Source organism: Vollenhovia emeryi, unplaced genomic scaffold (genome assembly GCF_000949405.1).
Source record: "Vollenhovia emeryi isolate VEMERY1.0 unplaced genomic scaffold, V.emery_V1.0 DF939182.1, whole genome shotgun sequence".
In the NCBI taxonomy this organism is placed as follows: domain Eukaryota; kingdom Metazoa; phylum Arthropoda; class Insecta; order Hymenoptera; family Formicidae; genus Vollenhovia; species Vollenhovia emeryi.
The window spans coordinates 47,596-60,164 of record NW_011967184.1 but is presented as its reverse complement, the minus strand read 5'-3'; the positions used below and the strand labels follow the sequence as shown (position 1 = coordinate 60,164).

General features: G+C 48.2%; 1 protein-coding gene across 1 annotated transcript in view; it reads right to left on the bottom strand.

The window, feature by feature from the left end:
- The window catches only part of LOC105562886, a 78,856-nt gene extending 67,237 nt beyond the window's left edge, over nt 1–11,619 (bottom strand). The window contains exon 1 of the mRNA XM_012014034.1: nt 8,363–11,619. Coding sequence (XP_011869424.1) covers nt 8,363–10,303 — 1,941 coding nt within the window. The 5' untranslated portion in view covers nt 10,304–11,619. The remainder of the gene's footprint in view (nt 1–8,362) is intronic.
- Nucleotides 11,620–12,569: the final 950 nt, after the last annotated feature.

Below are 12,569 nucleotides of genomic sequence, written 5' to 3'. Positions count from 1 at the left end.
TGTCCCATTCCCCGCTGTATACCGCTAGACTGCCGAGCTGAAAAGTGAGGCAAGAGTGCGTCGGTCTATCAGCGACGCACCGATGAACGCGCGTACTACTTTATTTACCTAACAAAACACGGCGGAACTCTCGCCTCACTTTTCAGCTCGAAGGTGGCAGTCTAGTAGTACATAGAAGTCTGTGGTGCACACACGTACATACAATACGACATATTGGAGGATCATATTGGGCTTCCGCCGGTCACTCCGTCGATTCAATAAGTGATAAATATGACCACCGCTCGGCACGTAACCCGCGCGTAATATCCTCCTCTCGCGACGCCAATACTGGTTTATATCATAATTTTCTCATCTTTTTTTTTAAGATGGCGGCGCGGGTGGAATCAGGTCATAATAGGATTTTTGCTCGGAGGGAAGGATACTACAGCGGATATCTCTATATACCGCCAATGGCTCCTACAAAACGAGAATGAGGCTGAAAGGGGGTGGAGGGGGCGGTACGGAGGGTGGGGGGGGGGAGCGGGACGGAGCACGAGAGCGGATGAGAGATGAGCTTTATTAATGTCACCGCGCGAGCGCTTTGCCGAGTGTAATATACGAAAGTACAGTCGTCTGTAAACAATTTTGTCATTTTTCCACGTGCACAGGGCTGAGCGCGACGCGACTAATGAACGAGCCACGTTAACGATATTAATTCCGACGAATGAGAGCCTTATCATTCGTGTTCCACGGAAGAGGAGGAAACGAGATATCGCCAGAAAAAATCAAGATGACATGGAATAATATAATTTTCGCATACATTATGCAACGTGTACGTGTACGGCACCACGGAAAGATGTCTCTCTCTTCTCGGTGTTCTTTTAAAATAACGTCGACATGTGTGACGTAATTTTCATCGCTCCCCTTTTCGATTAAACTTTCAAACTTGGTGTGTACTTTGGCGCGGGAAACGGAAACGATCGAGAGCAACTGCGTTGCGTGTTTCGTCGCTTTGTCAAACGTTTTCCTCTGTGAAATAATAAACGCCCGACGATTTAATTTGTAAATAAATTATGAGTAATTATTTATGCATAATCGATTCCTAATGATGAACAATTGAATATAAAATCTGTGCTTGCGCGTCGTTTTTGTGATAATTAATTTTGATATATTCATTTTTGTTACACATCATTTAAACGAGATATTCGCTTATTTAGCAATGTTGTTTTACTAAATTGTACGATAGCACATGTCGACGTTATTTACTGTATTGTACGATAGCATATCTTTATTTGCCGCAAAATATTCCATTTTCCTTTATACATGTACTTGTTATATATATATCAGTTATATATATTATTTCTATATATTTCTACACTAATATAATGTTAATATCAAATTGTTCTAAGAAAAATAAGAGTTGTATTGTTTCTGTCTAGAACAACTCGAGTTTACCGAAAGACGCGCAGCAGCGGAATTGTAAACCGCTGTTGAACCTGTAAAACATAAATATATCCAAATTATATTACAACAGAGACAATCGATATTTACAAGGAAAACTATTGCCCTCCTTTCAACGCATTCAGCTCCTTTCATTTTTTGTCTTTGAGAAATATTTCGAAATTAAAGTTACGAAATAATTTCCGAAAGGGCTTTCGAAAACATTGCTACACGGGGAGAATTTTATTAAAATTTCTCCCGAAAATCATGTAATCGTGGGACAACGCGGCATTTCGTAGAATTTTATGTGACTTTTTTGAAATTTTACCGTACATTTTACTAGTAAAAAATAAAGTTCTTTAAAACGCGCCACGTTGTCCCATCACATAATTTTTAGAATAAATTTCAAGAGAAAATTCTCTCGTGCATATGCATAATTATCGAGAAAAGACCAAATTTCACGAAATTACATAATTTTGAGAAAAAGATCTCTCTAATAATTTTGTATAAAACTTCCTAGTCCCCCTTTTATTTAATAGCGAACTCGGTTACCTGCATTAGTGCGCACCGAGTGCGTACCAAGGCTTGTTTACAGTCAATTCTTATATTTACGGATCGTTTTAAGTATCTTCTAAAATATTTCTTAAACAGTAAAATGATCTGTGTAGCGTCCATACGGAGCATTTTGGGCTAGATACTGTTTGAAACGTATTTAAGACAAAGTTAAATATAAGAATTTGCTATACACAGTGCAAGCAACCGAATTTGCCATAAGCCATCCAATTGTAAATAATTAACGGCGTTTATTGCGGATACGTGGTAATGTACGTTCGCTACCGCAAGTATAATATAACAGATAATCTAACATGATATTACGTAACTGTATACATATGAATGTATGTGTACATAATAAATTCTACTCACCCTGGTGGTTGCTCCGACGTCGCCCGATGCCTCCCCGGCCTCCTCCTCCTCCTCCTCTTCCCGCGTGAGATTAGCTTGCGTTTACACACACTCACTCGCGAATCACACGCGTATCGGGCTATACGACGATCTCGCGACTCTCATACGACACTCCCGACCATAATCCCGTTGATCACGCGGTGACGCGCACTTTATCGCAATCACGATGAAAATACGAGGAAGGTCAGTCGCGAAAAACCGCGAACCGCTCGCAACGCCCGTGACGTTGCGCCAACTGAGAGAGCGAAATTTGTAGCCGCGCTTCCGACAAGCGCGATGTTAATTACGAATACGCTCGCCAATTAAATGCGTCGCGACGCCGCCGGGCGTCCGGAAGTCGCGACCGCCGTGCTCTGCCGAGAATCGGGAGACTCGAGCGCCGACAACTTCACCACCGAAGCGCCGCGTGAAGACGGACGGGAAGAGGGCGGCGGGTGCGACGCGAGCGAACCGTTTGAAGATTCACACGCGCCCGCCGCGTAATTGGAACGCGTGAATTCCGCGAGAAGACGCAAGTTCGGCGACCAAACAAGTCGACCGTACGAGTCTCGCGCGCGCCAGCGTCTCTCGATAACTCGTGAAGGCACTTCACTTTGGTGCGCGCGGCGCGAAGGCAGACGCGCGGGTAACTTTCGAATTTGACAAGAAGCGACGCTCAAGAGCTCGAGGAAATTCCGCGAGGAAACTGACCAGACACTTGGTGCTGGAGCGACTCGCTCCTGCCGCTCCGAGCGTCGCCGCAAGAATGATAGCGCGGTGACCTTTTTCGTAAACAGCGCGGCGCGCGGCTCGCGGTACCGAGCGAGCGCCGCGCGCAGCAAATCCCCGCAAATAATACGAGTATTTACAACGCGAAAAATAATAACGTAACGCCTAGATCGTAGAATCGTAGAAGAGCGAGATAGCCTATGTTTCTCTCTCACTCGCGGGAATTTGACCAACTCTTATGGTCAGTCTCTGATTACAGGGTCTCTAGTTACGCCGAGCGCGTTGCGCGCCTTTAAACGGGTGGCAACTTCTGATCGTTTCTTCCACTTCCGGCAACTCCCGAAAGAAAGAAAGAGATAGAAATAGCGAATGTGTATCCCTCTCTGTCGCAACATTTTGCCAAATCCGGCGTGTCGGAAAGATTATAGGGACTCTGTGTGCATTGTAAAGCCCGTATCAGATTATGGCTGGGTTTAGCGGGGAGAAAGCTGCTTTGCAACGGTTGCAAAATTCGTGAATCTGATTGTGATTCAGTCGAGATTATGAGCATACGCCAATCAGATTCGTGAATTACACAATTGCAAAGCGGCTCTTTCTGCTGACCGCAGCTTATGGCCGGTACTCATTGCACAGTCCGTCTTAAGTATAGCGTACAGTGTACAAGCAGTGCAATCTTAATGTGTTGTAAACCAATCACAGAGCTGTATTAACAAGTCAAGACATTACTTCGGAAGATTTCAACGGCCTATGAATGCACGCCTGTAGATTGAGCTTGAGGATCAAGTCGAAAATTGACCAATCGGAGCGAAGTTGTCTACTCTCAAGTTTAGTGAATCTTTCTCCGATTGATCAAATTTCAATCTAATCTCAATTTCTGTCTGTAATCTGACACGGGCTTAAGATTTTCGCGTTGTTAGCTTTGTGTAGTTCTTTAGCTCTTTCTTCTTTTCGCGTTTTCTTGTTACGCAGTGCTGTGTAGCTTACAGTGGTACAGCGTTAGAGAACTTACAGAGTATTTTTGTTTACGGAATATATTGTTATATTTCGACGGACTCTCATCGCAATCTATTCTGCACCGTCTCGCGCTCCTTTGGCAGAAAACTCGTCAGCGTCGTCCGAGATAACGAACGCCGACTTGGAGCAACCTCTCGTCAGATTTCCGATTTAATTGTATTTCTGGTACTTTTAAAATCTCGTTCCCTCGCTCGCGCATTAATTGATGCCCGAGATCTTACAATAGCGAATTCGCGGAGGACATAATGCGCGGCGATTATAGTTTCCTCGAGATTAATTGGAATACATGTCAGGTGCACATTTTGAAAAGGGCACTTTAGAAAAGAGAAAACAAATTTTTATACGTACATATAAGATTTAGATATATGTATTGTGTATATAACTCAGAGTTCACCAAGTTTCATTAGAAAAGAAGCGACAGAAATAATTATTAGCTGGCATATTTATGTTTTTTATTTTAAAAAGAGTTAATTGTTTTAAAAGAAGAATGCAATTTTTTTCGAAAATATATGTAATGTGATACATAAAATAATTCTACGATACTTTCTTTATAATACATATTCTGGAATTAATTAGAAAATTTAAAGTAAAAAAAACATTATTTTAATGAAATAAGCGAATTAAATCGCTGCGAAAGATTTAACTTATTTGTTTTACGTAATATTGGAGAGGAAAGTAGGTAGTAATGATAAATTAATTTCTGGAAATTTTCCTCCACTAACACAGAAATAAATTTTGATTTTCAAGAAAACACGTTATAACATTTTCTCATGAAGCTATTAACAAACGATTAAATAATAAATTTTGTTTTAAACTCAGCTATCGATCGATCTAGTACTTATATATTAAGAAATTAAATGATCAAGCGGTAAATTTTTATATCATGAATCTCTATTGCAAACGGCAGATCAATATTCATGTAAGTATAATTACGGATTTAACTTTACGTAATATTATCTTTAACTTTAACGATTTAGAACTCAGAAATTGTTGCGATAACTTCCCGAACATAATCGTTAAGATTTGCAATTAATAATCATGAAATTTTATCGCGTCTATCGATTTAGGATTTTTTATTTTAACCTCGAAAGAATAGGACATTTTTAAAATATTGTTGACACACAGTGGTTATGCATTTTATATTCATATATAAAATATAGATAATAGATAACATATTAAATCGTTAAGATTTGCAATTAATAATCATGAAATTTTATCGCGTCTATCGATTTAGGATTTTTTACTTTAATCTCGAAAGAATAGGACATTTTTAAATATTGTTGACATGCAGTGGTTATGCATTTTATATTCATACATAGAATATAGATAATAGACGACATATTTAATGTATGTGAGCGAGAGTATAATGCATGGCGTTATTCGGCGGAGCGAGCTCTACGTTTTCATATAGAATAATTGTATCCATTTTCTACCAATTTTACGGCAACGCTCACGTGGCAAAATATAATTCCCGCACGGTCGTAACAGATGTTCCATTCACGTCAAGAATAAAACAATCATTTGAGATGAGATTCTCCTCGTTAGTCGGGCTGTGTTTTGCAGAAACGTCAGTAGGTAAATTTGGACAAATTTGCTCGGAGCGTCGCTCCCGTAGGAAATAAGATCATCTCTTGCTCTCTGGGGGACGGCAAAACGGAGACGCGGCGGGGAAGGGGAGTAAGGAGAAGCTCCGACGATAAATTAAATTCGCTTTTAAGAGCACCACTTTTCCGCTGGAAACGCTCATTAGCGCTGATTGTGAGGCAGCTCGTTCACGTTCTGCGGGTTGCATTCTACACACGTCGCTATGCAGTTTGCCAATAGCGATGCGGTCTCGTCTCGAAACCCGGCGAAATCAATCCGCGTCTCGATCTCACGTAACAAACGAACTGAATTAAACGTACGCGGATCGTATTTACCGCAGCAGCGCCGGCTTTGGATATATTTTTCGCGGTAACAAAATGATATCGCGGGAGGTAACGAGATAAATTGGAGCGAATCAATTGTATAATACGCGAATAACCGCGGAAATCAACCGGGGCGGCGCACAACGCAATTAATTTTTCCAATGTATAATTATCGTCGGTGGCCGCTGCTATCTCTTTTGCGAGCGTTTTTATCTAATTATCCCCGTTTGCAGCCTTATTGTATCGCTAACTCGGTAGGGCGAATTAAGTTAATCAACGCGATCGTGGGGCCGAGTGGGAATCGATAAACGCGCCGTTTCCGATGGCGCGATCGCGCACGGTGGAAAAAAGAATGCAAATTCGTGTCTATACGACGAAACCCACGACTGATCGCGAGTCGAGGGGGTTGACGGGCCGGACACAATTCTCGTGTAAACCGCGGCACGAGCGCATAATGCGCACCCGTATTATTGCCGTTCATTGTGAATTATCGCGCGAACTCTGCCGCTCTCGGTGTATGCTCTTGTATAGAAGACGATAATGACGCGAACAACGCAGAGAAAGACGGACGTACTGTCGGCCTGTTGGAAATAGTTTCGACGCTCGTTGAATAAACCGGACCGCGAATCACTAAGCGAGCAATTTATCGGCCGGACGAGGGAGAAACACCTGTTCGTTAACTCATTCGACGACAGAGACGACGGAGACGACGACGACGACGACGACGACGACAACGACAAAGTGCCTCGCTTTCCAAGGCAAACCGCTCACGATTTACCATTCTCCACCTGGAAATTAGTCCTGTCTGTCGTAGACACCGGGACGTCTATCGACAGACCGCGCGCGACTCGAATAATTCGTCTCGCTGCAATTGAGCGCCACCGAGTGACATTTATAGCCGTCAGCTATGTATGAGCAAATTTAAGGGTAAGGAGAAAATCCACGGATCTTCTCTTTTGGGCCCTGCCCTGAATCCGCGCGCTCGAGAATGCGAGTGTCCTCGAAATATAGTCGACCAGCAGTTAGTCAGGGTCGCAAGTGTCCAAGTTAACAGCGTGGCTGCTTGACTCGGCGCATCTCGAGATTTATGCGTTTAAAGACGTATATACGAGGAAGATGTACGCGTTTAGGGACGATCTCGCGGCGAAATCTCTCTCGGGAAGGAGGAGAGTTTGAGGGATCGCTCCACGGTTCTTCTAATCCCGACGAATGCCTCATATCAAATTATGATACGTAATGCTTCGCATAATTTACGCGTTCGCCTCGACGGCGAACGGCGTAAGGCACCGCAAGACCGTCCGCTGTCTCCCCCTTTCTCTCGGTGCCGCCCCGAGATCTCATGGAGAAATGCTGTGAGTAAATTTACTACGCCCTACATTAGACACGAGCGTGATACGAACTCCCGGAAACAGCCGGAGAGAATTTCCAACAATTTCGCTCACGCTCGCGAACGTTGCAATCGCGCGGGGCTCCTTTGCATTCCAATCAATGAACGGATTAACGCGCACCTTAATCCGTTTAATTGTTCACAAATAATTGCAAACGAGCGGCGCGTCACAAAAATGATGCAAGCCCGATTTTGGAACATCGTAAATTCTGACGAAGCAAGAATGTAATTTCGCGCGACCATGATTTTCAAAACGATTCGACGCGCACACGTTTGAAACGTGCGATTTATACATTTATAACAATGATGAGAAATTTGCAGAAATTTTATCGAATGTTTTACAATTATAACAAAGTTAAAGATGGCTAAGTTTATTAAATCGCCAAAAATGTCGACTACTCCTCTCTAAAATTGTTGGAGTGAAATGTTGACCGTATTGGAGTGAATATTTACTCCAATAGGGCGAACGTTTCACCCCATGGCAGTATTTTCACTCGGAAAAATTTTAGAGAGTAAAATTATATTGTTTATTTCTTTTATCTATTTTTTCCCAAAATAGAGCGGACTTGAACTTTCAAACTTTCAAGTCTTGAAAATATGTTGCAAATTACGTACGATAAGTTTGTGACCTTCCATAGAAAGATAGAATGATTTTTCTCAGAAACACTATATCACGTCCGACAAAGCATAAATGTGTACGAATAATAAATTCAATACACATTCTCGAATTTGCGAAATGAACATTTATGAAAGTACATGGAATACTCTACTCCAATTTGTGCAAGAATTGGAAAAATGTCGTTGAAATTCGGTATCATTCGGCGTATCGTTCTAATGGCACTTGGGCGCAGCTGGCAATGTCCTTGAAATTGTCAAAGCGATCAACGTGAAATTCGAGGGTCTAAAGTTCTCTCCCTCTCTCGCTGTCTCTCTTGTCGTGAATATGTGGAAATTACCCTCTTACCTTGCAATGGGTGCAGTTGTGGATGACGGAGTACGGCTGGGCGCAATCGTAGCGCGCCAGTACCTCTTCGAACTCGCAAAGCAGCCTCGCGGCCAGGGCATCAACGAGCAACAGCTTGTCCAAGGTATTATTGCACTCATCGCCGCCTTTCAGCACGTTCTCGAGCGGACCGTCCTTGCCCGGCGCCAGGGCGTTGAACACCGGGTGCTCGCAGCAGTGCCGTAGACGCAGCCGAAGCAGCAGATCACTTGGAGTATTCTTCCTGTCTTCTCTCTTCGTTTGACAGATGATCTTCTTGTCAGATTCCTCGAGATATAAAAGGCACTGTTCCTTCTTCTCCTTCTTTTCATCGGTGCTATATTTATCACCATGTCGACTGCCGCTCTCGCCTCCGTCCTCGACCCCCCAATTAATCTTCATATTATAGTTCTTCTTCATCTCGGAAGCGTTTTTGCACGGTTTCGGGCAGTGCTTGGGCACCTCCAGTGGAGGCGCTCCGCAACTACCCTGAAGATCGGTCGGCGCTGGTCCCGCCAGATCGCAAGCCGACAGCCAGGGATTCATTTGGTTCACCTCCCAAGAGTATTCGTTGTAGGGGTGCCGCTGCTCGGACTCCTCTTGATCCGACTGTTCCTGTCGCTCTTCTTTCTGTCGCTGCTGCTGTTGCTGGTGATGACGATGATGCTCGCTATCGGCATTGTGATCGCTACCCTGAACGTATTGTTGCGAATGCTGGTATTGGTGCTCGATGACCGTCGACGAGAACAACGATGTGTCCGGCGGCGTGGCGTTACCTCGTTGCGCGGGATTCTTGGTGTGCGCGAGGGTCGGGTTCTGCGCGAAAGTCGAGGCGGGGTGACCCGAGGGACTGCTCGAGCACAGTAGGGGCCACGCCAGAAGATACAGCACGAACAGCAGCAGCCTGTAATAGCTTCTGCGTACACGCGGCTTGTCCCCTGTTCCTCTCCCTTCTCTTCCTCCGCCTCTTCCTTTTCTCCTAGTAATTGGCTTTTGGAACCAGGCAGTGTTATCGCTACATCTTCCTTCCTTCCTTCCCCCGTCAAACACCTCGTCCACTGTCGGGTACTCGCAATCGTAGCCATCGACGCGTTCGCGATCCCTCTTCCCGTCAAACGAAGAGGACCGCGATGCCCATTCATCACTCTTGAATACACCACGATTACTCGCATCCATCTCGGTGCGGATGTAGTCCTCGCGAGGCGCGTTCTTGTTCGCGTCTTCGTCGCGCGGATTATACGAAACACTAATACGCGCCTTGTCATCGTTTTTGTCTTCCTCGTACTCGTCATAGGTCTCCCCCGTGGCTCCATGGGACCCACCGTGGACTCTCTTTCGCTCGCAGTGCGCACGTCCCTCGTTGTCATCGTCGTCGTCATTTTCTCCATCGTCATCGTCGTCTCTGTCATCGCTATAGGCAGTGTAAGCATGCACGTCGACGAAAGAAACGGCCGAGGTGGCCACGTCGGACCCTTCCTCGGAGATCGCTCCGTTCCCTCGTCTTCTTGCTCTTCGAGCGAATCGCGGGGCCCGTCGTCGCGGCGACGGACGATCATCGCGAACAATGCGCGTCCGCGCGCGCAACACGTCGCTATCATTATCATCCCCGTCCTCGTGATGATCACGTGCGCGCGCGCGCACCTCGCCGCGCGAAGCGGAATCGCGAGAGATGCGAAAGGCAGTGGCAGTTCCGGCTTTCTTATCGGGTCCGTGCCCGTAATATCGGGCTTCGTGATGGTGCTGCGCGGCGAATACGCCACCGTCGTCGGACCGTATGCACTCCACGAACGAGGTCGATGATGACGACGACGACGACGATAACCAGAGCTGCTGTTCCTTCTCCTCTTTCTGCTCCCTTCTCTCCGCCCCTCTCCATTTTTTCGACGTAGGTGGTCCCGTGAGTCCGAACGGGTCGAGCCGCATGGGCGCGACGGGATAATCGGGGACGCTAACGTCCCCGACGTCCTGTCGTCGTCGTCGCGCTCCTCCTCCCCCTCGTCGACGTTCCTCGGCGCGCACGTTTGTAGCCGTACGATGCGACGCGCTCCACCTTCCCCTGCCAAAACCGACCGATCTTTTCGCTGCTCCTGTCCCCCTTTCCACGGTATCGCGCACGCCGGCTGATGACAAAAAGGATGACTCGCGATGGACTCGTTGCGTAGAGGATCCGTGTCGCAGCCGGGCTGCTGCAGGAGGCCCCGCATCGCTGCCACCAAATCTGAGGCCCGTCTCTCGGTACGCGCTGACACTCGACTCTTGGTGCTCCCGAAACGCCGTTCGCGGAGCGACCCGCGATGCAGCCGCTACCGTTATTTCCGGTACGTCTGCCGAGACAGGACGCCAGCAACGCTGCGCAACGTGACCGTTCGGGCGACTCTGCTCCCGACTGTTTCCTCGGAGATGTATCGGAGATATTCTTCCGCCACTCGATAACTCGCGCCAGATTTTCCTCACCCTTCCTCTCCACTGTGCAGCGACGATACACGTCAACGCTTTCCTGGACGGGTGATGGAGCCTCGACGTATCTCCGCTCTCGACCGGAACGCTCTCCTCTCGTTTCCCTTCTCGTTCGCGTCCCTCGTCTCCGCGGTAACGGGCAAACTCGCGCCGTCGTCCACCCCGTCGCCCTGTCGGCGAGCGACCACTCGCCGGGGTATCCCCGCTGTTCGATGATGTCAGCCCCGCTCGTGCGTATCCCGGACCAGTTGCCCAGGTACCTGCCTGAGCGGCCCGGGTTGGCGGGGCCCTTAGAAGTTCCCCTGGACCAGCGTACCACGGCCGACCGAGACGGCGGCGACTGCAATAGTCGCGGCTGCTGCGGTGGTTGCGGCGACGACGACAATACCGGCGAGGAGTTCTCTCGACGGCGACAGCAACAACGGCAACGCAACGCGCTCGTAATAATCCACCACCTCCGCTTCCGTTTCTTCCTCCTGCCGCGCCACCTGCACCTCTTGCACCACCTCGTGTCTCTCGACGGCCTGGCGGTGCCTTCTCTCCCTGATGCTGCTGTTGCTGCTGTCGCTGTCCCCGCTGTGCCAGGTGTTGTGCGCCACTTCCGAGTGAGCGCGACGACGCCGGCGGCGACGGCAGTTCTCGACGCGCGCGACGACGTTGCGTGTATCGAGGACGATCTGATGCGAAAGCACCTGAACAACACCCGCTTCGTCGTCGTCGTAGTCCCCCTGCCGAGGCTCGCGAGCTCCCAGTGCGGGGCACCGAGGTTCATGCTGCATCCTGAACGCTCGGCTACGTACCCTCCTCCTCCTCCTCTTCCTCCTCTTCCTCTTCCTCCTCCTTCTCCTTGCACCCTCTGCTGCTGCCTGTCGTCGCCGATGATCACGGCCGGTGGTGGCACGACAATACGCACCACCACGACGATAACGACGACGACGATGACGACGACGACAACGACGACGACGACGACGACGACGACGACGACGACGATAGCGGCAACGATGACGCGGACAACAGCGGCAATCTGTTCAGAAATCGCCGCACCCGAGATCTCATGGACGCATCCCGAGGTCACTGCGTGTCGGTAACCGATCAACCAACCCGACTCGAACGTCACTAATGGAGACACGAAGAAGGCGCACTCACTCGAATCGCGTCGGGATCGCGACGACGGGAGATGAACACACGGCGATTCGAACTCGGCACAGCGACATTGATGTCACAGTGATTCTTCGGCGGTGGTTCCTGGGGGAGAGGGAGAAAGAGTGAAGGTTATGGCGTAATTCACCATTCAAACCACACTACCGCCACTGCCACTCTCGCGTTCGCCTACACCCGGAAGATCAAATTAACTACGCTTACGGGGAGGATTTCAAAACCGGAGCGCGCACACACTCTCTTTCTCTATCTTTCACGGTTCTCGATTCTCGTTTCCGACGGAGGGCGAGGAAGACGACGGTGACCGAAATATCACGGCGATGACGATGGGTATGGGCAGACACCAGCGGGTATCTCGCGGTCGCGACGAAGAAGGAACGTACGAAGGGGCATTATTAGGATTGGGACATCGTCGTCATAGCGGGGACTGCCGCGACGCTGGAGGTACGCGCTGGAGGCCGCTCCGTGCTGGCGGTGGTGCTTAGGACCCTGCTGCTGCTGCCGCTGCTGCTGCTGCTGCCGCTGCTGCTGCTGCTGCTGCTGCTGCTGCCGCTGCTGCTGCTGCTGCTGGCAC